The sequence below is a fragment of the Vollenhovia emeryi genome, unplaced genomic scaffold (assembly GCF_000949405.1).
Source record: "Vollenhovia emeryi isolate VEMERY1.0 unplaced genomic scaffold, V.emery_V1.0 DF939136.1, whole genome shotgun sequence".
NCBI classification, from domain to species: Eukaryota; Metazoa; Arthropoda; class Insecta; order Hymenoptera; family Formicidae; genus Vollenhovia; species Vollenhovia emeryi.
The window spans coordinates 2,286,863-2,310,843 of record NW_011967230.1 but is presented as its reverse complement, the minus strand read 5'-3'; the positions used below and the strand labels follow the sequence as shown (position 1 = coordinate 2,310,843).

Here is a 23,981-nt window from a genome sequence, read left to right as displayed (position 1 = left end):
CCGCTGTGTCGGATGTCTGCTCGTCGGATCGTTTTTCTCCAAGGAGCGGCGCCTCCGCATGGGATCGGCCGACCGGATCGCCGCGCCGGCACCGCGCCGTGCGTTGTTGAAAAGGACGGGAAAAAAAAGATCGGGGAAAATACCGACGTGATCTCGAAGATGTTCCGTATGAGTGAAATGGAGAAGAAAAAGAGGCTCTTACACTCGATCGGGGGGGGGGGGTGCTGGGGGGGGGGACTGGGCGTTAATCGGAGCAAAAGTGAAAATTTTCGAGCGAAAAACTTGGAACTTTAACATAAATTTAAATATACGAGCGCGTATGTGTGTAAGCGCCTTCGTTTCGCACGCTTGTCAAATCCTTTCGATCGTTCACGACGAAACAATGGACTTTGTCATTATGTATTTATCGCTTCAGGCAGCGTCTGTATATGGTGCAAAATCGTCATGTCCCTCTTTTTCCGTCACTTTTTAGAAAGGTTTAGAAAGAAGGGGGAAAACAGTTTCTAAAGACGAAAGAAGCTTAGAAAGACTGGGATGCGTCGCGGTTTCCCTTGTTCTCTACCTTGGCCAATTCGCGGCGACCGGTGCGCTCTCATGAAAAGGATCTAGGACTCGAATGTACGTATCGAACCTCAGGAATGGGAGCCGAGGTCGTTACTTTCTTCCTCGTAAGAAAAATCCCGCTCGGACGTAATACCGGTTTAAGTTTACGTTTAAAAATAAGCCGAATCGACGGCATTGCACGTGCACGTGCCGCTGATTTCCAAAAAAGGACTCAAAGGTACGATGACTACCAACCGTTAACCCACAATTTTGAAAGCCGGTCACCTCTTTTCGTTTAACCGTACGACGCCGTGCGTACAAAGTGCAATAAAACGAAGATAACTGTCAAAAGGTCCTGCGAGCAAACAGGGTTTCGATTCACCGCGCGATAAAGTACCGACAACAAAAAAGACACTTCCAATCGTGTGCGTTTAAAGGCCTGTGTCCACGATGCTAGAACTTGGTCCAAGTTCTAGTTCCGCTTTTATGGAATAGCTGCAAGTTGATTGGTTACACATTTCTCGGAACTAGAACTTGGCCCGAGTTCTAGCATCGTGGACACAGGCCTTGATAAGATCCTTCGTCGCTTTCCTCACATTATCCGACATTAACGTTCTCTCGCGAGTACTTTTTCTCCCGTCACGTTATCCGTCGTGTGTCCCACGACATCCGCCTGATCCGGCAACGGGAAATGCGAACCAGCTGATCGGATCGCCGTGAAAATCAGCTCAAAGCACCTTCCAGCTCCTGGGTAACTCGATCGGCTCGTTACGTCGAGGTCTACGTCCCCTTTAGTACTCTCTCCGTAATCTTTTCCCGCGAAAGAGGAGCGATGAAAGTGATTTCTCGCACTGGGATCGCGGCGCGAATAACGATTCCATTCTGCACTCTTTTTTTCCCTCCTCCCTCGCGATTAGTTTTCACCGCGCGGGTCTGTTCGCCAAATTTTCGACGTTTTCAATAGGTCGAAAACGTTTGCCGAGGAAAGAACGTATTCCTGGTTCGTCGAGAAACAATTATCACGATCGCAATCCATTTGTCGTACGGCTTCATCTTATCCTTATTTCTTTTGCGCGAGTCAACCCTTGGGAAAATTTACTTTAAATGAAAGTAAGGTTTTTAAAAGTAGTCTTTTAAACCTAAGAGTTTATTTAAGGAAGCTAAAGGTTTACTTAAGAAATTTTGGAGTAATTTTGGACACTTAAAGTAATTTTTGGGTAGCCAAGCCTGTCGAAGTTCCCGCTAAAGGGCCGCGCGGCATAGCACTTTCTCGTAAGAAGAAAACCGCGCGCGGTTTAATTTATAAATTATATCACATACTTTTCACAATTCTTAAAGTTTTGGCTGAGGTAATATTTTTCGCAATGAATTTCTTTAATTGTTATAGAATTTACCAGCCATTGGTCGTCATGCAATTTTCTACATTGGTTAATCAACTTACTGGCGTTAAATAATTCTTTATCTTAAAGCTTTCTTTTAAATTCCTAAAGTAAGTTTCAAGTTTACCTTAAGTAAAAGTTTCAAGCGTCCGAATTTACTTTTCGCCTTTCTATTTTTCTGAAGTGAAATTTGACGATTTTCTAAGGTACATTTTCCCAGGGGAAGTCAGCAGGCTCTAGCTGGACGGTCCCCGGTCTCACAATCATCGGCTCTGTTTGAGAACTTTTGCGACCTCGGGTACTAATGTGTTTATACGGTGGAGGTAATTAACGGAGACAATGCCTGGCGTTATCGCAATAAATTTGCAAGTTCCCTCGAGCGGCGCGATTAAGATCGCCGCGCGCCGGCGCGATTAAAGACGGCAAAAACCGATCGGACGCGACGCGACAGCCGCGGTTTCTCCGTGTCCTGGGTTGGGCGAATCGCGCAATCCGATTGTTACCGTCGCGACATTGACAGGTCCAATCAGGGATCTAACATACGCGGCGATCGCCGGGATTGTACTCAATAATCGCTACGCTCGCCGATGCTTTCTAATTACGAAAATCGTTGCGGATACGCCCCGCGCCGGCAACGTTTCGCAACATTTCACCGTGTATTAATAGTGAATCGACTCACCTAGAGCCGCGCCGATCGCTCGCGAACATTTGCGCGATTTTTACGCAATTAGATACCGAGCCGCGTACGAGGGAGTTGGCTATAAATAGATAACTATTCGTTTAGTATCGCACATTTGGCTTTATCGCACGAGCGAAACGTATGCACCGACTGGTTCGCCAGGAGCGAACGGACCGTCCTTTTGGTCGCTTTCTCAGATATGTGCTAAAAAAATACGCTCCATTTACGATAGCGAATTGATATAAATATAGAATGTTCCCGACATGAAATGATTTTCATTATACTTGCGCAAACATGAGAGATATGATCGGCCGCTATTGCGCATTTTGCAGTAGATAAAATAGAATCGAAAAGCTATTTATATACCTTCTAGTTGTATCTCGCCGCATAATTACTTTCTCGGGAGGGCATAAACGTGTAATTATATGCGTTTATAAACAATTTCGACGACATAAAGATTAAGGAGAAAAGGCAATATAGGTTCGTTTACCCTCAATTGGTATTGCATAACCGAGTAAATTTAATCATCAATCGAACTGGCCTTTTACTCCTTCTCTTACCGCTTATATGGCAGCGATTAACGTGAATGTGAATTTACGAAGCCATTTAAGAAATGTGCGTTAATTAAAATTAAGATCCACCGTGCGTAAAGTGAAACAAATTAATTTTAAAAGTGAAAATGTAGCATCGTGAATTTTTAATAACACCGTTAAATAACCATCGCGGTGAATGGGAATAGTGCGAAGAGCTTATTTTATCACAAGCAACATTCTTGCACTAATAAATTGTGATAGACTTTGCACAATCGCAATATTCTAAATCAACGCCTCGTATAGAGGAAGGTCCCCTATTATGAGACAGGCTTCTAATATGAGATAGCAGGTTTTCAACATCCAAATTCAATCGCAATCTTTTTTCGCGGCGATTACGCGATCTAACAATGAATTTTCCACGAAACAGAGAGGGAGAGAGAGAGAGAGATCTCGCTCCAAGGGCAATAAATTCATGGTGGAGCCAACAGACGTTGCCTATTAATTTAGTAGAAACATATTAGGAGCCTGTCTCATATTAGGGGACTTTCCTCTATTAATTTAAAACGTACTTTGCAGAATTTTGACACGCTGACCACACATATATTACAAACAACGGCATAAAAATGTTCCTTGCGATTAGTTACAAAGTTAAGTCACTGTCCTTCGTAATTTCACGACGGTCAATTATAAGCAGCCACTTTACCTTGGAATCCGCGTTGTGGAATTTCCGGTCGTTCCGGCGGTATAACCTTCCGGTTTCCGCGGCGCGTACGATTTTCACGCGCGTGCCACCAATTTCACGCGCGGCTCGAAAGTCGACGATGGGAAGGACAGATACCGGCGTGGCGGCGGTCACTTTTCACGGTGCTACCAGCGCGACGTGTGGGGCACGGCACGGGGGCACGGTCTCTCGCGCATTCCCCTCGTCTTACGTACGTACGTGCCCGAGAAACAATGACGGTCAATTGTCGCAATTAGAGCACCGAGTTTACCGTACAACGGATCAGCAGCTGTTGGAGCGCGCGCGCGAGCGCCCGGCAATTTTCGACCGGTCGCAATTAATCTCGTCACGACACCCCGCGAAAGTCTCGGCGTCGCGCGAAAAATCTCTCGGCTGTCGCCGAAAGGAGAAACGCGCGCGCTCGACACGCCGGCGTTCTTGAATAATACAACAGCGTCGCGGGCACAATGGTTTCTCGAAAAGCGGCTTTCTGAAATCGCTAAAACACTTGGCTTTCTACTTAGCATATACTCTTTCGAGCCGCAAGCAAGAGCACAAGATTCAATGGTTACGAAGCTGCTCGGCGATGCGCTGGAATGTGGATATCTAATCACCCACATGTACGCAACGCGATTAAGATGAATATTCGATTAAATATGCCACTCCGTCTTACTTCTGTAGCGCTCGTGGATGACGAAATCCATTCGCGGACGGCGCTGGCCCTCGGAATAAATAGAGCAGCGGCCACAACCAGGAGTGTTCAACGATAGAGGGTCACGTTGTTATTATTATGTCCGACACCTCGTACTACGCGCACAATTATTATCTTATCTCGCAAGGATGTCTCGCGATAACGCGAGTCCACTTACGACGCTCGATAAGTGCGTCAACGTTGAGCAGTTGTTCCTCCGATTAATTACATTGATCTTTCCAAACGTACGCTTCCTTGAAATTCATGCTCAATCGTGATTAAACGCTGGACTCTTAATGTACATAAAAATTGAACTCACGACCGAGAACTTTCCTGATTCGTCCCGTCCTGTAGAATGACGGACAATTGTTTTACGCTCTTTCTTCCAGGCTTAATTGCAGAATATTAACTAATCTAACATCATCGGTATACGTTTACGGCAATGGAACAGCCGGTTCACAAAGGACATTCCATTGCATCAACGTCGCTCGCGTTATCTTTCGTGTCGCGATGGCTGCGTGTGTCAGAACGGAGAGGAACGATACGTCCTGGCGATCCAAAATATACATTTACTCAAAGATAACGACGCATGTACTACGAAAAACGTAACTTCGTCACGGAGCTTTATTCAGACTCATAAACAGTCGGAGCAATTATCCGAACGGTATCGGCTATACGAAATAAAAATAAATATTCGACACGCACGTGAGCTCGAGCGTATGATATAATCACGAGGTTTCGTTTTATGTCAGTTTACCTATTAATTAGTTAATACCCTTTTCTAATACCTTAGTCGATGAAATGGATTAAATATTCGGCAGTCGTAAACTGCCACTGAGAAAAATGTCCGATTATATTTAATCGGATAATCCAATTACATAATAACAAACGGATATATCTAATTAAATTGTATATCCGATGAAAAATTTGATCGGTTTTTCAATCAAATTTCATCGGTAACTGCATTTCATCGGATGTATCCATATACTGAGAAAAATTTTCATCGGATAAACCTATTAAATAGTGTTTCCGATGGTTAATTTGTCAGATTACGTTTTCCGGTTAAATCATGGATACATCCGACGAAATTTGATTGAAAAACCAATCATTACAATTTAATTGGATATATCCGTTTGTTATTATGCAATTGAATTATCCGATTATATTAAATGGGACATTTTGCTCGGTGTAATTTAATCAGAAAACGTAATCGGAAAAACTAACCATCGGAAACGCTATTTAATTGGTTTAGCCGATGAAACTTTTTCTCACACTGATAAACCAATTAAATAGCGTTTTCGATTGTCGATTTTTCCGCTTAAATTACGTACATATCCGACGAAATACAGTTACCGATTAAATTTGACCGAAAGACCGGTCATATTTTCCATGGGATACACAATTTGATCGGATTTGTCCGTTTGTTATTCTGTAATTGGATTAGCCGAGGCTATTTAATCAGATATTTTTCTCAGTGTACGTGAATCTCTCCCCAGGCCGCGATTAAATTTGCAAGCAACTTTACGTCAAGGCTATCGTTGTCTCGAGGGACTTGTGAATTATATGTGCAAAGTTTTAACAGCGTCTCATCGATTAAAGCTCGCGATCGAGCGACCTGAATGCGCGAGCGAGCGATACCACAGCTGAGGGTTAAGCCCGGCGGTACCGGGAATCGCGTAATGTATGATGACACGCGTAACAAGACTATCATCGGCGAAGTCGCTTTTTGCACGACGAGCTATGAATATTGAACAAGGACTCGCGCATTCGTAATAATAAAGGGGCGTCTGTATACGATATTATATATAGCGGAAGAGAGCGGGATGCACGTCGCGTCTCTCAAGATAGACCTCGAGATATCGCCCACGATATCTCCGAAACCATCCGATGATCGGCGGCTTATTAATGAAATCTGATTTGCATGCTTCCACTGCGACGACAGGCAATAGCTATAATTTGCGCCGACCAACAACCATGCCGAACTGATGTCATGAGTAATAGCGAGCGGCGAGGGGCACGGAGATTCGGAGAAGGATCGAATGTAAGGATTTTCGAATTGCCACATCTCGATATCGACCAAGTGAATCGTGGGTGAGCGCAAACTCCCTAAATTACACACTGAGCAAAATTTTCGTCGGGTAAACCAATTGAACGGTGTTTCCGACGGTTAATTTTTCCGATTACGCGTTCCGATTAAATTATGGATACAACCGAAGAAATTTACCCGACGAAACGCGGTTGCCGATGAAATTTGATTGTAAAACCGATCGCATTTTCCATCGGATATATCCGTTTGTTATTATGTAATTGGATTATCCGATTATACGTGATCGGACATTTTTCTCAGCGCAGCGACGATTTTTTTCGCCGTGGAGTTCGCGAAGCATTGAAACACACAGTGTAATAAAATTAATTTCGAAACTCTGCACGCTTATCTCGGCCTACAGAACGTTATCTAGTTTCCAATTATGTGGATTCGATTGTGACAGTAGATCTAGCAAATGGAAAAAAAATGAATTCAGCTCAGCAACTCGATAATCGATATATCACATAATTTCTGGAGTGGAAATGACGGGAGAGAATCGCAAACCTCTTTCAGGCGTCTCGTTTGCTTCTTCTGCCGAGGAAAAATGCGGGGCTGGCTTTCTTTCTCGCCGGGAATTCGCCTCTCGCACGAATCTTCCTGGCGACCTCCACTCGCGTTGAAATATTTGGATCCCGCGACGTGCCGCGCTACGTCACGCGACGTCTCGTTTCGCGGCGGCACTTTTCCGCGCGATCGACTGCGAGGAGCAAAACCGGTCTGGAACGAGTCCGCGGAACGACGCAAGCGGCCCGATGAGCGCCGAGGTTGGCGTCACTGTCAGGTTTCGGCAATTAAATAGCAATTGGAACGAAACGGCAGGGGACAAGTGCGTTCGCCCTGACAATTGCGATCCTGAATCTCCGAGTCGCCGAGCGAAACTGGATGCCCGAAATAAATCACCGGCGCTCACAGTCAAATTGCGAAGAGTTCAGTATCAACAGAATCGGTATCACGGAACAAGCGTACGTTGCGCACGTGCATTAATTAATTTGGTTTTCTAGTAACTTTAGATGCGATCCTATTGCCATCATACGCAAACGGATTGTACACGGAGAGAACTTTTTCTGAGAATTTATCCCGAAAATCATGTAATCGTCGGACAACACTGGCATTTCGAAGAATTTTGTGAGAGTTTTTTTGAAGTTTTTCTAGTAGAATGTATGGTAAAATTTCACAAACTCTCAGTTATTCGAAATACCCTGTTGTCCCACGTTTACACAGTTTTCAGGGAAAATTTTAACAGAACATTCTCTCCGTGTACTACCCAGAGAGCACAAGACACTCCTATGAACATTTTGAGAATATTCTTCAAGAATATTTGGAATATCCCGCAGGTCATTCTTATATGTTTATCTTATGTTCGTGGAACATTCGACTGGCACTACTATAAATCTTTTTCGAGTATGAATAGAATAATCTATCGAATATAGCGTGTCGATTATACATGGTATGATCGCAGGTTTCACTGCCTTTTGTAGACAATACATAAATTCGATGAATATTAACAAATTCTTCTGAACCGAATATTCCAAAGACATTCTCGACGAATATTCCAAAAACGTTTTTTTTGTTATGAATATACGATTTCTAATTGTAATAATCTATATATATATTTATAGAATGTCCGATTGGAATATTCTGAAATTAAGAATATTTATAAATCAGGCTCCAATGTGTTAAACAAATTTCAAGGAATAAAGGACTAAGAGCCGAATGAAACAAGAGCCGTGACAGGGTGGTAGTGTCTAAATATTTTATTCTAAATTTATTAAGAATATTTGCACTCCGGAAGGAATATTCATAGAACTATGCGTGCTCTCTGGGTATTTGCGACGCTTGCAAGAATCGTAAGTAACACTGTTTTATTATAATTTCAAGTAACAGAATTTCAATTCTGAATATTAACAATTCATAAATTAGGAACGATATGCTCAATATTAATAATATATACAGTTTCATATACGCGTAACAGTTCTATTAGGCGCGCTATTGCGGGATTCGTGTGCATTTCATTGATACACTCAAGTTTCACGACACTTTTGAAAGTATTTTTACTCTTACGTACAACTGACTCGTTTACAGGGTAGACGAAAGTTTCATAAAAAATATAATCGCTCTTTGATAAATTCGCAGGGTGAGATATCGCCCTCTTTCTCTCTCCCCTTATGAGATACGTATACGATGATTATTTCAGCACATACGTTGGTAGGCCTGGTCGTTGTCATTACACCCACGACGCCGTGTCGCGCGACGTAATAGGAGCGTAACCGTACGAGCGGGCTCATGGCCTCGAACAAGTTTTTCCCCTTTTTTTTTCTTTTTCCTTTTCGTAGCTCTGTGATCGTGGCGCATGGGCGCCGCAAGAATGAACCGATTGACAATCGAGAATCGAGACACTCGGCTTATTCAGTCCCGGGAACGCGTCGAATCCAGTTTCGTTTACGTTTCACAAAACGGAAAAACACGCCAAAAACTTTTATCCGTACTTCGTCCACTATTAACTTTTTTTTATTTTCCCCATTCCCTGGTCTTCTCTTCTCTGCTTTCTCTGTTCCTGATCTTTATACGCGAAAGAATCAGTCGACATCGCGATAAACTGGAGCGATAAACTTTAATACTTTCGATTTCACACGACTCTGTTGAAACTTTATCATTTTATGACACCTCGAGTGAAGAAAGAGAGACGATTCAGATATCAATGCCATTTTTCGAAATTGTCTGACTTGACTCCGTACCTTTGTTGCCGACCGAGGGGTAAACCGCCGAGGGCATTGTGGTGTACAAATTTCGTGTATTACTAGGTAGGTATTATCAGAGACCCTCAAGGGAGAGCCTGGAAACACAACGTTCAGCTTCTGATTGATGCCGGTTATTATGCGTCGAAATAGTTGCTACACTGAAAAAAATTTCTGGTTGAATATGGACGAATTAGATAATTCCTTTAGGATTTACCAGAATTCCTTTAGGATTTACCAGAATTTCTGTAGGATTACAGGAATTCTGGTAAATCCTAAAGGAATTCTGGTAAATCCTAAAGGAATTATCTGATTCGTCCATATTCAACCAGAAATTTTTTTCAGTGTAAGAACGTTTCGGATGTGTTTGACAGTATTGCATGTGTATTTTGCATGTGTTTATCAGTATTTGAATAACAAATTTTCTCTAAAATAAATAATAATAGTTTAGATATTTTAAATTGTCGCAATTTAAAAAACAAAATTATATCTAGATGTACCGTATTTAGGTCACGAATATCGAACCAAAAGAAATTAATAAAACTGCGAGCGTATATAGTAGCAAAGCAACGGCGATGCAGTGTAATTTTAAATAAATAATATAACTTTATTTGGTGTTTAGTATTTAAAAAATTGCAAAATTTATAAAAGTTACTAGATTTGACGCATAATGGCGAACGTTTTCCAAAATCTCCCTTAAGGGTCTCTAGGCATTACTAGGCATTATTATACTGAGAAAAATATCCATCGGATAAACCAATTAAATAGTGTTTCGAATGGTTAATTTTGCCGACTAACTTTTCCGATTAAATTACGTACATATCCGATGAAATTCGATCGAAAAACCGATTACATTTTTCGTCGGATATGTCAGTTTGTTGTTATTGTAATTGGATTATTCGATTAATACATTTATATTTTCCTCAGTGCAGGCATTAGTGGGCGTTACTTGGCCTCGCCGGGGCATTAAAAAGAATCTAAAAAGACAAACAAGATAAAATAAGATAGCAAGATAAAAAATAATTCCCACTGGGCATTAGCCAGGGCATTGGTGTACACGATTTTGGTCAGCGGTTTACCCGTCGGTGCCGACGCCGACTCTTGCGTCGACGCGATATTTTCGCGAGACACAAAGAGCAAACGGGAATTAATTAGCAGCCGTAATATACACCGCGTTCGGAAAATGCGTTGGCCAAACAGGCGCGTACGCGGGATATCTTTCTTTTCGACTTCGCTCGCTGTTACGCCACTGCACACGCGACGTATTTCGCCTACCACGTGCCCCGTGCGCGGCCCACGATCGGAGATACCTGTACAGGGTGGTCCGGAAGGTGAAGATAGAAGTAAGACAAAAGACGCTCCTGTCATCACGGCGCGACATTAAAAACCGCCGTGCCCGCGAGGATCGTTACGCCTCTTGACAATTTTCACTTTGCAACGTTTAATAATTAATTTGTTACATTAAAACGCAGTGTATTCAAACACATATTCCGGGGAGATGCGTTAAATTGTACTCGGATATCTTCGGGATACGTCGGTTTGACTTTGGCTGCGACGAATCGGAAAGTACGCGCGAGCGCGCGCGACTTTTGGAACGCCCTGTGCATCGCGTCTGGAAACTGCTCTCCGAGGGAACAACGGGAGGTAAAGGTATAGTTGATTAAGAAGCAATCTATCTCCCTTCCAATGCTCGTGCGCAGCACATTCTCAAGCGCCGTCAGAGCAAAACGCGGCACTCCGTTAAAAGATAAAAACAAGAAAAAAAGAGGACAACGCCGTAAACTAAACTCCGAAAGCTTACCGGCAACGCCGACCCGATTCGCCCTTCGAGGAGCAGCCGCACGTGCCCAAGTTGCGCCGGGAACGCATCGAAGATCACGTTTATCGCGGGGAAGAACTGATTTACGGGAGCGCGGTGGAAGCTGTGAAAGGTACGGAATGGAAAGGAAAGGAGCGGACCGGGTTGCAGCGCTCCGCGAACTCGATAGAACGCACGCGCGAGGCGCTTTTCACCGTTAGTCGGCTGACAGTCCTCCAGGAGTCACTCTCGCGTGCTCCATCGTTAAATTCGATGAATCTCGCGGCAATCCGCGTGCAGCGTGCTGCGATTTTCATCGCTATTTTATCGCAAATACGCCGGGGGAGGGAGGGGGAGAGAGAGAGAGAAAATCTGACGATTTAACACTTGGTCATACTTTTTTTCAAACGAGTCTGCCACACTGGGTCACTTTGATCCAAGCCAACTTTCAATGAGCTACCGTTTAAAAGCTGTTAATTACTTGAAAGACTTACGGAATAAACTTTATACATCGAAGAATATATTTTTATTATAAACAATTAATATTTGAGGCAGCATCGTGCTCTCCAAAAGCCGATCAGTACACTGAGAAAAATTTTCGTCGGATAAACCAATTAAATAGCGTTTCCGATGGTTAATTTTTCCGATTACGTTTTCCGATTAAATTATGAATACATCCGATGAAAATCCGATAAAATGCAGTTACCGATGAAACCTGATTGAAAAACCGATCACCCTTTTCATCGGATATGTCCGTTTGTTATTACGTAATTGAATTATCCGATTATATTTAATCGGACATTTTTCTCAGTGCGAGTTGTATTCTACACTGATGCGTCAGATACTTTTGCATTTAAATCTTCTCAGAATATTGATACACCCATGTAAAATGCGATCTTATAACAGACAGACAAGTACACCAAAGCACCATAATGTTTTTTTTTAACAATGAATAATGCGGAGAGAAACGAATCGGATTTCGATCTTCGCGTCGTGCGAAACGCCCGCGACGCGAAGGTACGTGGCGCGGCGCGGCGGTATTTCGCGAGCCGCAAATTGATTTCAGGCTGTCCGGTCGCGGCCTTTTGGCACGGGGCTTTGTGCAAGGCGACACCTTCCCAGAAATACAATCTCGGCGGCGCACGTGCGACTTGGGAAACGGCCGTTCCGCTAACTCTACCTGCGCACACACGTGGCCATCTTCTTGCTCCGTGGACGCGCTTCTTCTCCTCTAGCCCGTGGCACGCACGTTTTCGGCACCCCTAAATGGCGCGTGAGTCACTCGTGTTCGGGCCCATTTTAAAGAATTAACGCCCAAGAGTTTTGAAAAATTATTCACATCTTATTTGACGCTTTCAGTCGAGAGATCGTTACTTATATTTTTAAAAGAGAAATTAAATATTCAAAAATTGAACATTTTTAAAAAAGCTCGCTAAGAAAGAGGTTTTAAAATACAGTAGAGTCTCGTAGGATCAGCCCGGATAAACCGGAAAAGAAAATGAAAAATTGTAAAATCTACATTAATCTACAATAAACTGATAGTATGTATCGTCTTTTGTCGAACATCGTGGTGCCAACTTCGTGCGTAGCAAGATGGAGGGAAAATTTGTGTAAACTTACATTTATATAAGTTACCCTTGTCTCAATATAGTAAGTCAATCTTTTTTAATTCGATAGAGGAGAATAAGACTTATTAATTTTATTTTGATATTATCTTAATTTATACTAAATGAGGTTGTGAGAGAGAAATATAAATGCGCCAAGAATATTGTTTGTCTCAGTAACAGAAACCCTTTCTGAGGGCGTATTAGTATCCTTACGCGCGTACGCCTGACCGTGTCCTTCGACAATTCCGCACTGTGCTGAAATTAATCACGGCTGAATTAATCCGGCCGCGGTTCGACGACAGGCCAATTATACACGCTCCCCGGAGAGCCGCAATTCCCTGCCACCCGGCGCAGTCGCCGACAGGCGAGACGCGCCGCGGGCGACTTTAAATCTACCGTATCTCGTATAATTGTGCGCTCGTATGTCCCGATGTCGCTCGTTTAATTCGCGTAACGCTCGGATCCGATCGCTCCCTCGCTCGCCACGGGATTAAGTACTCGGAGAATCGCGAGCGTGAATCGGCGCCGGCGTGTAGTTACCGCGCGTGATGTATATCTGAGATATTAATTACGTTCCGTTAGCCTAGAATCCGATATCAGTTATATCGGGAGTCCAACGCGTAACTTATATAACGAATAAACTGCGCCCGAGACAGACGCTCCTCGTAGTTTTCGTCGTCGAATTCATAATCGTGTTTATTTTATCTTCGTCGCTCCGTCCTTTCGTCAAGCGAGACGCGAACGTTTCTCGATTGAAGATAAAAGACTTGAAAACTTTTCTATCTGGATTTCAAAGAGGGTGCCCGCTATCCGAGGGGTAAACCACTGACCTAAATCATGTGCACCAATGCCTGCTAATGCCCGTGGGCGTTACTTTATCTTACTACCTTATTTTATCTTGTTTTATCTTGTTTATCTCTTTATATTCTTTATGATGCCACAGCAAGACCAAATAACGCCCACTAATGCCCCAAAAGTGCCTACACTGAGAAAAATGTCCGATTAAATGCAATCGGATAATCCAATTACATAATAACAAACGGATATATCCGATGAAAAATTTGATCGATTTTTCAATCAAATTTCATCGGGAATTGCATTTCATCGGACAAATTTCCTCGAATATATCCATAATTTAATCGGAAAACGTAATCGGAAAAATTAACCATCGGACATATAATACTATTTAATTGCTTTATATTCCGATGAAAATTTTTTGTCAGTGTAACAATGCCCGTAACCACAATATACCTTCAGCGATTTACTCCGCGCCGCTATCCAAATCTGTAAGCCGGGATATTTAATTATCCGGTTAAATCGACAGGAGAAGCCGGATTGCGCGAAATATCGCAGATCGCTTACATCTCGATCGCTCAGTAGATCGTGCGGGAACGCATTCACGCGCGCACGCAACAGAATGCACGACGTGCGAGTGCGTTCACACCTCTGTTGCGCATTAGCGACACGCGCGCGTTAGCGATTCAAGTTCTTCCCGGCCTGGCACGAATGTGAGACGATTGGTCTTGGAAAGAGGTCAACGTTTTCTCAAGATAACCGAGCCATTTTTCGAGATGTTTATTCCCTTTTGCCCTGACATTTAACTTTTGCTTGATGGAAACGACGCGCGTACACATTTCATTGATTTGCGTGTATACGTACGCACGTAATACACACAGACACAGAGTTCAATAGAATCTTTTTATTTATTTTTTCGACAACTTCCTTTGTATAGTATTTCAATTCGCGAATTTTGGGACACCTTGCATGTATGTGTGCAAAATAATAAAATATATTTAATATGTATAATACGTCTCGTTGCCACGTTCTTGAATATTCTTGAATATGTTAGAATATTGAGTGATAAAATTGAGTAAATTTTATTTAAATTAGAGTTTATTATAGCAAGCATTTTCAACCGCGCTAAGTTATACGTTGTTCGATCGTTCTTCCTGTCTCTTGCAAGTTTTTTTTCTTTTCAAAAACCGCGTTTCCGAACAATACCCGCGGAAGACAATATTTAGAACGTGCACGCAACGCGGCATAGTTTTCGCAACGTTTTATCAACATTTAAAGTGTCGCGCCTCGCGCTTTCGTAATCTTCGCAAGCTACGCGTGACATTCGTCAAAATACACGAGTGACGATATACGTAAACCCCAATTATTCCGGCCGTTGCGTTTCGATACACGGTCGTCCGGTGCCATTACGACATCCCCCCCGTGGCTTGTACGTCCTTATTTATTTGGAATGTTAAAAATGCGAACCCGTATATAAACCGTGTACACATACTTAAACGTTTGCTTTCTCTCTCGTACGTACGCACGGCAGTCAGGGTGTTATAGTCTCATTCTTTTAAGCTGAGAAAATTATGCTACTATTCTGCGCATACATATATTACGTAGAAAAAAAAAGTGTCAACTCTTATATACTCAAATTAATGCGTTCATCGTTTTGTATATACGCATCGATCTAAAATCTTTTTAGAATTAGAAGCATTTAATAATCTTCCATTCCAACAATATTATAGGCTTATTTAAATACTATAATTGTCACTTCAAGAATACATATAATTATTTTGATTTTGATAAAATTATTTTAATCGTTATAAACGTCGATTTGAAAATATGTTATCTTCTATCTAATATCGTTTGCTTTACATTCAAGAAAATTATTCTTAAATAACAAGCATACATTTTTCCCGATTAAATTACGAGTATATAAAATTGCTTCATTCAAGTAAGTTTTTCCTCCTTTAACGCAATACAATCTCATTTCAAGATTTTCACGTTGAAACCAAGCATATTTTCAAAAGAAGACTGTTCTTTTTTTCTATGTATTCACATTCGTTGCAGATATTCAGTTTAACATGAAATATTTCTAATTTCGCAATTTTTCCTATGTAATACCATTGCCAGTCTTGATGCCGCAGAGTGTGAAGACTGGTCTATCTTGGAACTAGATGAACGTCAAGAAGTAAAGACCTGTGTCCACGATGCTAGAACTTGGCCCAAGAAGTAAAGGACCAAGAAGTTGGACCAAGTCCTAGCATCGTGGACGCAGGCCGTAACGAGAGCAGAAACGAAAGAAACGGAGAAGGATATAGGAGCGGGAGGTCCAAGAGGCCCAACAGAGACGCGGATGTCGCGGGTCAAGGGTCGAGACGCCGGCCGATGCGTCCGTCAGATCTGGCCGCGCGATTCCGGATTCAGCATCCGTTGTGAACCGCGCCGGTGCGGCGGATAAAGACGAGGCTAAAAAGGCGATCGCACGTATTCCGATCGGGTCGTTCCCAGCCCCTCTCTTTCTTTCTTTCTTTCCTTCCTTCCTTCTCTCCCCCCCCTCTCTCTCTCTCGTCCCGCGCGATCGAGCTCGCGTGTATACCCGGGTACAGCTGATAAAACCGGATACCCCCGCCAACCGCGAAGGGTTAAGTCGCCGGGATGCCTAATGTCGCTACTCGTTACGATTCCCTTATACGTTTGGCGAAGCGTCGTCGCGCGCAAATCGAGATAAAGGTTCGTTCACACTCCGCGTCGTGGCCGGTTCCCGAGCCCGGCCGGCCGCGCCAGGCCCCCAAGCTTCCTCGATCCCGCGATCACCGTCGATTTCGCTAACGAGAGAGACGCGCACGACCCGGCCGCCGCGGGAGGGGAAAAAATATAGGCGAACATCGTCGGCGAGTTGGCCGCTACAAGAAACCGCCGTTTCCTGATCGAATTCGGATACATATGATCGCGGTTTAAGAGACAGCTTACTCAGTGCCTGCTTGAACGGCAAGAGTGGCAGGGCGACTTTATATCATTCATAAAAACTCATTTGCGCCTAAAGAAAATCCGTCCCAAAATTCATCACGTTTCACCATGCGTCTTCTAAATGAGAAAAGTCCTCTCGAGAGTTCGTGTAAAATCGTGTAATCGTGAAACAACATGGCATTTCGTCGGCGCTTTTTGAGAGCTTTCTCAAGTTTCGCCATACATTTTACTAGTACCATCACAAAATTCCCCGAAATGCCGCGTTGTCCCACGATTACATGATTTTCCGGATAAATTTTAAGAGAAACTTCTCGCCGTGTAGAAATTACTGATGTACGGTAATTTTCTATTAATCATTTCGCTTGCATTTCTGCAAGGGACAACGCGCCGCGCGGCGAAAATCGTATCGCTCTCCGCGTGGGCGCGAACGCGATCAAACGTCGCGGAGATACGAGCTCGCGCGAAGAAGGACAAAGCCCGTAAACATCCTCTCGCCGTCGGGGAAAACTGCGTATGTTGGAACACGACGTGATGGAGAGGAAAAGGGCAGCGCGACGATTCCGCTTAGATAATGCCTTGATATATCCGGCAGCTCGCGTCATCGTCGAAAAGAAATCGACGATAAGTGACGATTGATATCGCCGCAATAACTATCGCGCTGTTCCGTCTTTGCCGGAAGAAGATTGCCAAATGAAAATCTCGAAGAAAAAGAGAGAGACTGTACTAATGCAAATGGAAAAGTATCGTGAATGAAGTGCTCTAATCTTTCAATTGACGAATAACGATTAACTGAGCTTATCGTAAAGAAATAAATTCTTTACGATAATTATAAAAGGACGCTTAGCATCGAAAGTTTAATCGACTGTCGATTCATGCGGCTTTACTGTTCCAACAAAAAACTGTTTTACGATTGACAAATAATCGGCACGTGGTTCATTCAGTTAGAAAAAATATACAGGAAGTTTGCGCAAAAATATTATTAGGCCTACGAGCCGATCGGAAATGGCAACTTCTCTAATTGGTTAGTCAAACTAATGAAATGGACTATTGTTAACGCTTGCACGACACGCGAACAAAATCTTGACTCGGCTGGAGATAAAAATATCTTTACGGCTCGCGTGAGATCTTTACTCGGGCGGAGATAAAAATTGCGTAAACACAACAAACAAAAATCGGTTTTGCATTCCCGCACGCTGAGTCATTGATAATGCCGCATTGCGTATACATACAGCGTTAATTTGGTCAAGTTTAGCTAAATGGAAGAAGACGAGATAAGAGGCTCTCGGTGGATGCACGTTCCGGTCTCGCGAGCGAACCTGCGCCGCCGCAGGCGATACGGCTCTCGTTTAAAATTTCTGCACGTGCATGCGAGGCCGCGGGAAATCAAGTTCAATGGCGTCTCGGATGAAGATCTAAGCTGGCCGCACACGCGTACGGTCCGTGCGTGCGTAAGACGTAGTACCATACACGCGTAAGAATCCGCCCCGTAGAAGCGCGTCGCGCGACGGGCAGCTTGCGTGTGGGCGTAGCACGCTCATCTTTTTAAAAGAGATAAAAACAGAGAAAGGGGAAGGGTGGGCGAGAGAATAGTTTTGCCCAAAACTTAATTTTATCTAAAGTAGATCTTTGCATCTTCGAATTCCGTAAAGAAACGCCACTCTCTCTCTCTCTCTCGCGCAAGATTGCTTTCCGCGTATACGCTTCACGCGTGATGTTATCACGTCTCTTGATCTATTTACGTACATACACGTGTGTGTTTCCTCGCATACAAATTGTCCCATCGCACCGCGGACTTTCCTATTAACCCTGACGACGCTAACATATTTTCCGCGCAAAAGCGTGCGTGACGCCTGTTGTACAAAGTCGCGTTTCCTGCTATTAAGTTTCTCCTCGTGCTTTATGGGGGAATATTTGTTACGTCGCCCTAAAGAGATTAATAGGCGATTATGGTATTCTTTATTAGCGTGTTCCAAAGCCTGTCCGGCGACTTGTTTTCTCTCACAAAGACACTCTATCAAACAATAAGAAAATTATTGTGCACCGGCGAAAATCACATCAGGTAGTTCTTTAGGTTCTCCGAGCACTTTCGTCAACGTGCATCGAATGCGCTTCAACTTTCACAGTAGAAAACAGGTGCATCTCGTACACAAAGGGCAGTTAAATTTAACAAAATACGCCATGAACCTTTTATTCGTGCACTTCGAAGCTAGTTATGTTCAACAAGTCGAAAGGTGCTATAATCGCGCACGCGTTCTTCCTTTCATCAGGTGCCCTACGCGTATCGGCGCGTTAGAGCGAGCGAGATTTTTCCCGCGCCGGCCGTATTTTGAGATATCTCGTAGATGATATATTCCGAATATTTTAAGGATGTCACATTTCTGATATCTTTTTTTAAAAAATTATTGTTTACATTTTTACTTTTATTATTTGCTTCGTTTTTAAAGAAGAATTGTCTGTCGTTTAACTTTTCCTCAAAATAAGTTTTCTAAACTTGTCTCTGCAAGAAAGAAATAGTACGATAAAAAATGAAACAAAGATAAGTACGAGTTTACAATAATAATAGTGTAAAAAAGTAAAGGCCGATTTATGGAGGCCGTGTTCCTTAATAATTTATCCCGGAACTGACAAAGAAAAAGTATATTGTATTTATCACTTTGCCTATTCTGTAATACGTAAAATCCGATTTCACTAAAGTATCGATATCTAATATTTGATATAAAATCAAGTATCATATCTCAGATGAAATAATGACGACTGTTTAGAATCTGAAAGACGTCTCTCAGATATCCAAGCGACATCTGAATAGGTTTTCGTATCAGATACCGTAATATTTAAACATCTCCCAGATATCTTTGTGACATTTTTGGCTGTATGGGTTGTTTTATTCAGTAGGTGACTTCTCGAATCGATATATAAGAACGAAAGAATGCGAATCGCCAGTAGGTAGTTAACGATAAGAAGAATTGTTAGACGACTTTAGGCTGGCAGATGGTTTATTTGTTTAAATCCGACGTTCCGACGATACGGTTTGTGGTCCCTTTCTTCAACAATAATATTACGCCATTGATATTAAACGAAAAAACACAGGAAGTTTGACATCCATCTCTGGGCATCACTAGATTAGTCTCCGAGTATCGAATCTCCTGTATTTTTTTTAGTTTAATATCAACGACGTAATATTATTGTTGAATTCCTTGAAAAGGACGGAACGTCGGATTGAAATAAATAAACCATCTGCCGGCCTAAAGTCGTCTAACAATTTGTTTTATCGATATATATAAGGTTGCGCAATGCCGTGTAGCAGGCAGCTGAAGCTGTGAAACGATCACAAACGCCGAAACGCGAGGAGCATTGCGTTGACGCTTCGATAACAGTTATCTCTCGTATACGTTCGAAAAAGTGCCCAGCGCCATCCATTACGCTCTCTTGGGTCGCCCTGAGTCGGCGTGCCCGACGCAGAACCAGAGAGCAAGAAGCGCGGCGTGTGTGCACGCCCACGTTTCCAGCCGAGGCCCACGCCACCAGGACCGTAAGTATCGTGGTGGCCGCGATGTCGTGCGGCCCGGAACGCCCGGTCTCTCGCGCGCGCACAAACACACGCGCGCGTGTGCACACGCGAGACAATCCGGACATCCATTCCGAATGCTAGGACGCCAAACCGCGGAAATACTCCTCGCCGAGGTGGATCGGCGTTTAAATGCGCGCGCGTGATCGTGTACCGATGGCCGGGGCGCTCGTCCAGGCGCATCGAGATCGAGCCCGCGGGTCGTTTATTCGTCTCGAGCGTGCGCGCGGAACCACGAGGGCGGACACGAGCGAGCCAAGTTTCATCCCTACGCTTTCGTTCGCGTGCGACGAAATATCGTTGCCGCACAAGCCCGGAGTATCTCGAGTAATTTCAACGGAGAAAGTCGGAACTTCTCAGACCCAGCGGGAACCCGTTGGCAATTTTTGCTTAGCCGAAAGTTTCCTCCTCGTGGCTTTCCGAGAATTTACCAAGTTGGATCTTTCGACATTTGAAGCCGGAGAGAAGGACGTCGTAGACTTTCCAGCCGCATGTCGAAAGACCTGTGTCCACGATGCTAGAGCCCTGGTCCGCGTTCTGGTTCCGAGAAATGTGTAGCCAATCAACTTTGCAGCTTTTATGGAATAGCAGCGTGGACGCGGGCCTAAAGGCACGAGCCGACGTATTCTAATGCGCCCGGTCAAGGTACAACGGTGACCCTTGTACCGCCGGAGAGATTGGAGAAACTTTCGGGTCTGCGTATACAGATCCAGACGGGAGATCGGCCGCTCGAATTTTCGCCCGCGACGCTGCGTAAAAGGGCAGGGAACACATCCACGCGACGACACGCACACGCGTAAGATAGGGACGCGCGCGTTCGGCCGTCACTCTCTAAGCTGCATCCGGCAAAGCGGCGGTTTTTTGCGCCACGCCGGGTATTGCATCCTTAAGCTCCGCCACTTGTCTTGGAAGTGGTCGACTGGTCGTCGTTTTGCACGCGGAGTCGGAACCCGCGAGCGAGCAGAAGCGAAAAGTTGCACCCAGCCGAGGAGGGAGTACGAGAATCCAGCAACTTTCGGGGTTGCTCTTTGCGAAATGTATTTCAGTTTTCACGAGCACACATACAGGTCTTAGGCCCGGTTTCACCAACGTTTAACTTTAAGCTTAGCTTAATTCGTTCTTTGTCCCTTTCCAACTTGTTACTTCAAAAAGAGACGAAGAACGAATTAAGCTAAGCTTAAAGTTAAACAACGTTGGTGAAACCGGGTCTTAGGGTTGGTCTTTCCGACCTCTTGGCAAGCTAACTAATAGACAAATTATATGTCTATCTTTGTTGAATCCGAAGGAAAAACAAAGACACATATATGACTTAACTATTAGTCAATTTACCGAAAGATTGGATCAATCCCTTAATAGAGCAACAGTTGACTGCAAAATTTTACAAATTTTTCATATATCTCACGTATATACAGGTGTTCCAGAAAGTTCGATAATCTTTTCAATGACGGCTTCTGTAGAATAATCGAAGATGAAAATCCTTCTGTAAAAATGTCGGGGCTATTACAGTTTTGAAATTAGGAGCACTAGTAGGTTTTTTATACACATCTCGTGTGTGTGTGTATGTGATAAAAATTAGTAAAATTGTGTTTACAATCAGTTGCTTTATCAAGAGTTGCTTATTATTGATTTAATTTATTAAAGGAGTAACAAATTTATAAAAGGTGACGCAAGGTTTACCTCCGTCAATGATAAGAGTCTCACGCTGAGCTAACGTTGTGCAACGCGACGCTTTAACGATACAACATATTGAGCAAGTCTCGTTGTCAAAAATCAAACACGTTTTGTGTTCACCAATACGTTGACGTGATCTTCTGTACTCCGAGCGTTAAGCGATCGATACTGTTATCGCACGATATCTCCCGCTACGCGCCAATATCGAACGCTTGAGGAACGTCTTCAGGCCCTATCTCGAGTCTCGAATTCGTCCTTCATATCTCACGAGCTGCAGTAAAACAGAAATCTCCACGCGGAGAGAAGTTGCTTTGAAAACGTCAGTGTTTTCTTAATCATACCCGGCATTTTTAGTAATACAGAAAATTTGTTGCGAAAAATATCATCTCAGCCAGGGTTTGAACCGAGGGGGAAACCGCTGTAGGCATTGTGGTGTACATATTTGCGACATTACTGCACTGAGAAAAATGTCCGATTAAATATAATCGGATAATCCAATTACATGATAACAAACGGATATATCCGATTAAATTGTATATCCGATGAAAAATTTGATCGGTTTTTCAATCAAATTTCATCGGTAATTGCATTTCATCGGATAAATTTCATCGGATATATCCATAATTTAATCGGAAAACGTAATCGGAAAAATTAACCATCGGACATACTATTTAATTGGTTTATCCGATGAAAATTTTTCTCAGTGTGGGCATTACTAGGCATCACTAGGCATTTTTTGGGGCATTAGTTTGGGCATTAGGTCTTGCTGGGGTATTAAAAAGATAAAATAAGATAAAGTAATTGCCCACTGGGCATTAGTGGGCATTGGTGTACAAGATTTTGGTCAGCGGTTTCCCCCTCGGTTTGAACCTGGACCTCCCTACACTCTAGGCGGGCGTCTCATCAATTCGACCACTGAGGCATGTGGTAATATTTGTCGCGATAACAGTGTAAAGATGTTGTCTACGCGTCTATTTTTCGACTTTATTACCACATGCCTCAGTGGTCGAATTGGTGAGACGCCCGCCTAGAGTGTAGGGAGCATCTGGGTTTAAACCCTTTGTTTTTCTCCGAGAGAAGGGAAAAACGCTTTATGCGTACCTTCAGGCCGTCCTGGAAGGTTCAAACCCTGGCTGAGGTAATATTTTTCGCAATAAATTTTCTGTATTATTCAAAATGTCAGGTATGGTCAAGAAAACACTGACATTGTTAATTACCGCTGGCGACATTGAAGAATATTCTGATTAGTTTCTTTGAAAAATTATCCTGCAGAATCATGTAATCGTGGAGCAACGTGGCGTTTCGAAGAATTTTACAAGAGCCTTATGACTTTTTACCATACATTTTACTAGTAAAAGCAACACGACATATTGAAGAATTTTATAAGAGTCTTTGAAATTTCACCATATATTATAATAAAAAATTTTCAGGATAAATTTTAAAGGAAAAGTCTCGTTAGAGTTTTCCAAAATGCTGTGTTGTCCCGCGATCACATGATCTCCAGGAACAAATTTTAAGAGAAAATTCTCTCCGTGTAGTTGAGGTGATACTCTTCGCAATAAATTTTCTCGACGATAACGAGGATTTACAAAATGCTTATCACCATGAAATTATTTATTATTATTGATTTAAAGTGGCATTTCAATTTCGGCAAAGTATTTATTATTATCGATTTAATTGAAATTCAATTGAGTAGACATCTCAGTTTTGGCAGAGTATCAACGCTCACTTTAGACGAGCTGTAATTCGACAGATCTCTCATAGATAGAATCATATTTATAAAATTATAAATATGACTCTATGTTGCATTTGGCTACACGTTTTAACATGCATTTCATATGCGTATGCATTTCCGAGTCTGCAAATATTCGCGTTTCACGGTACGTGAGATTAAACTTAGAAAACACTCTATCTAAAGTTTCTAGAGTCTGGCGTGAATCATGCATCGTCTAAAATGAGTTGAGGATCGAGTGGTAGCCGAGACACGTGTGATTCAAGATACAGCAGTAACGTTTACGACTCGCGAATTAATATTGAGCCGACGATGTGCTCGATGATGTAAGGTGCCCTATTTACTTATTTGACGTTGCATCTACATGCATATCCATCGTCATTTGCCTCTTGTCAGACCCGCGGCATATTTTCGGGCGGCAAAGCCTCGAAGACTAATGAAATTCGAACGCGAGCGAGCGTATGAACGAGAGAGAGAGAGAGAGAGAGAGA

At 43.1% G+C, this 23,981-nt stretch overlaps 1 protein-coding gene across 2 annotated transcripts in view; it reads right to left on the bottom strand.

The window, feature by feature from the left end:
• The window catches only part of LOC105567640, a 54,934-nt gene that overhangs the window by 27,070 nt on the left and 3,883 nt on the right, over nucleotides 1–23,981 (bottom strand). Inside the window, exon 1 of one of the 2 annotated variants that reach the window (XM_012022670.1) lies at nucleotides 4,529–5,225. The exons of the other annotated variant lie outside the window; for it this stretch is intronic. Within the exon in view, the coding sequence (XP_011878060.1) occupies nucleotides 4,529–4,559 (31 nt within the window). The 5' untranslated portion in view covers nucleotides 4,560–5,225. Of the gene's footprint in view, nucleotides 1–4,528; nucleotides 5,226–23,981 lie in introns of those variants that run through there. 2 annotated transcript variants of the gene reach the window in all.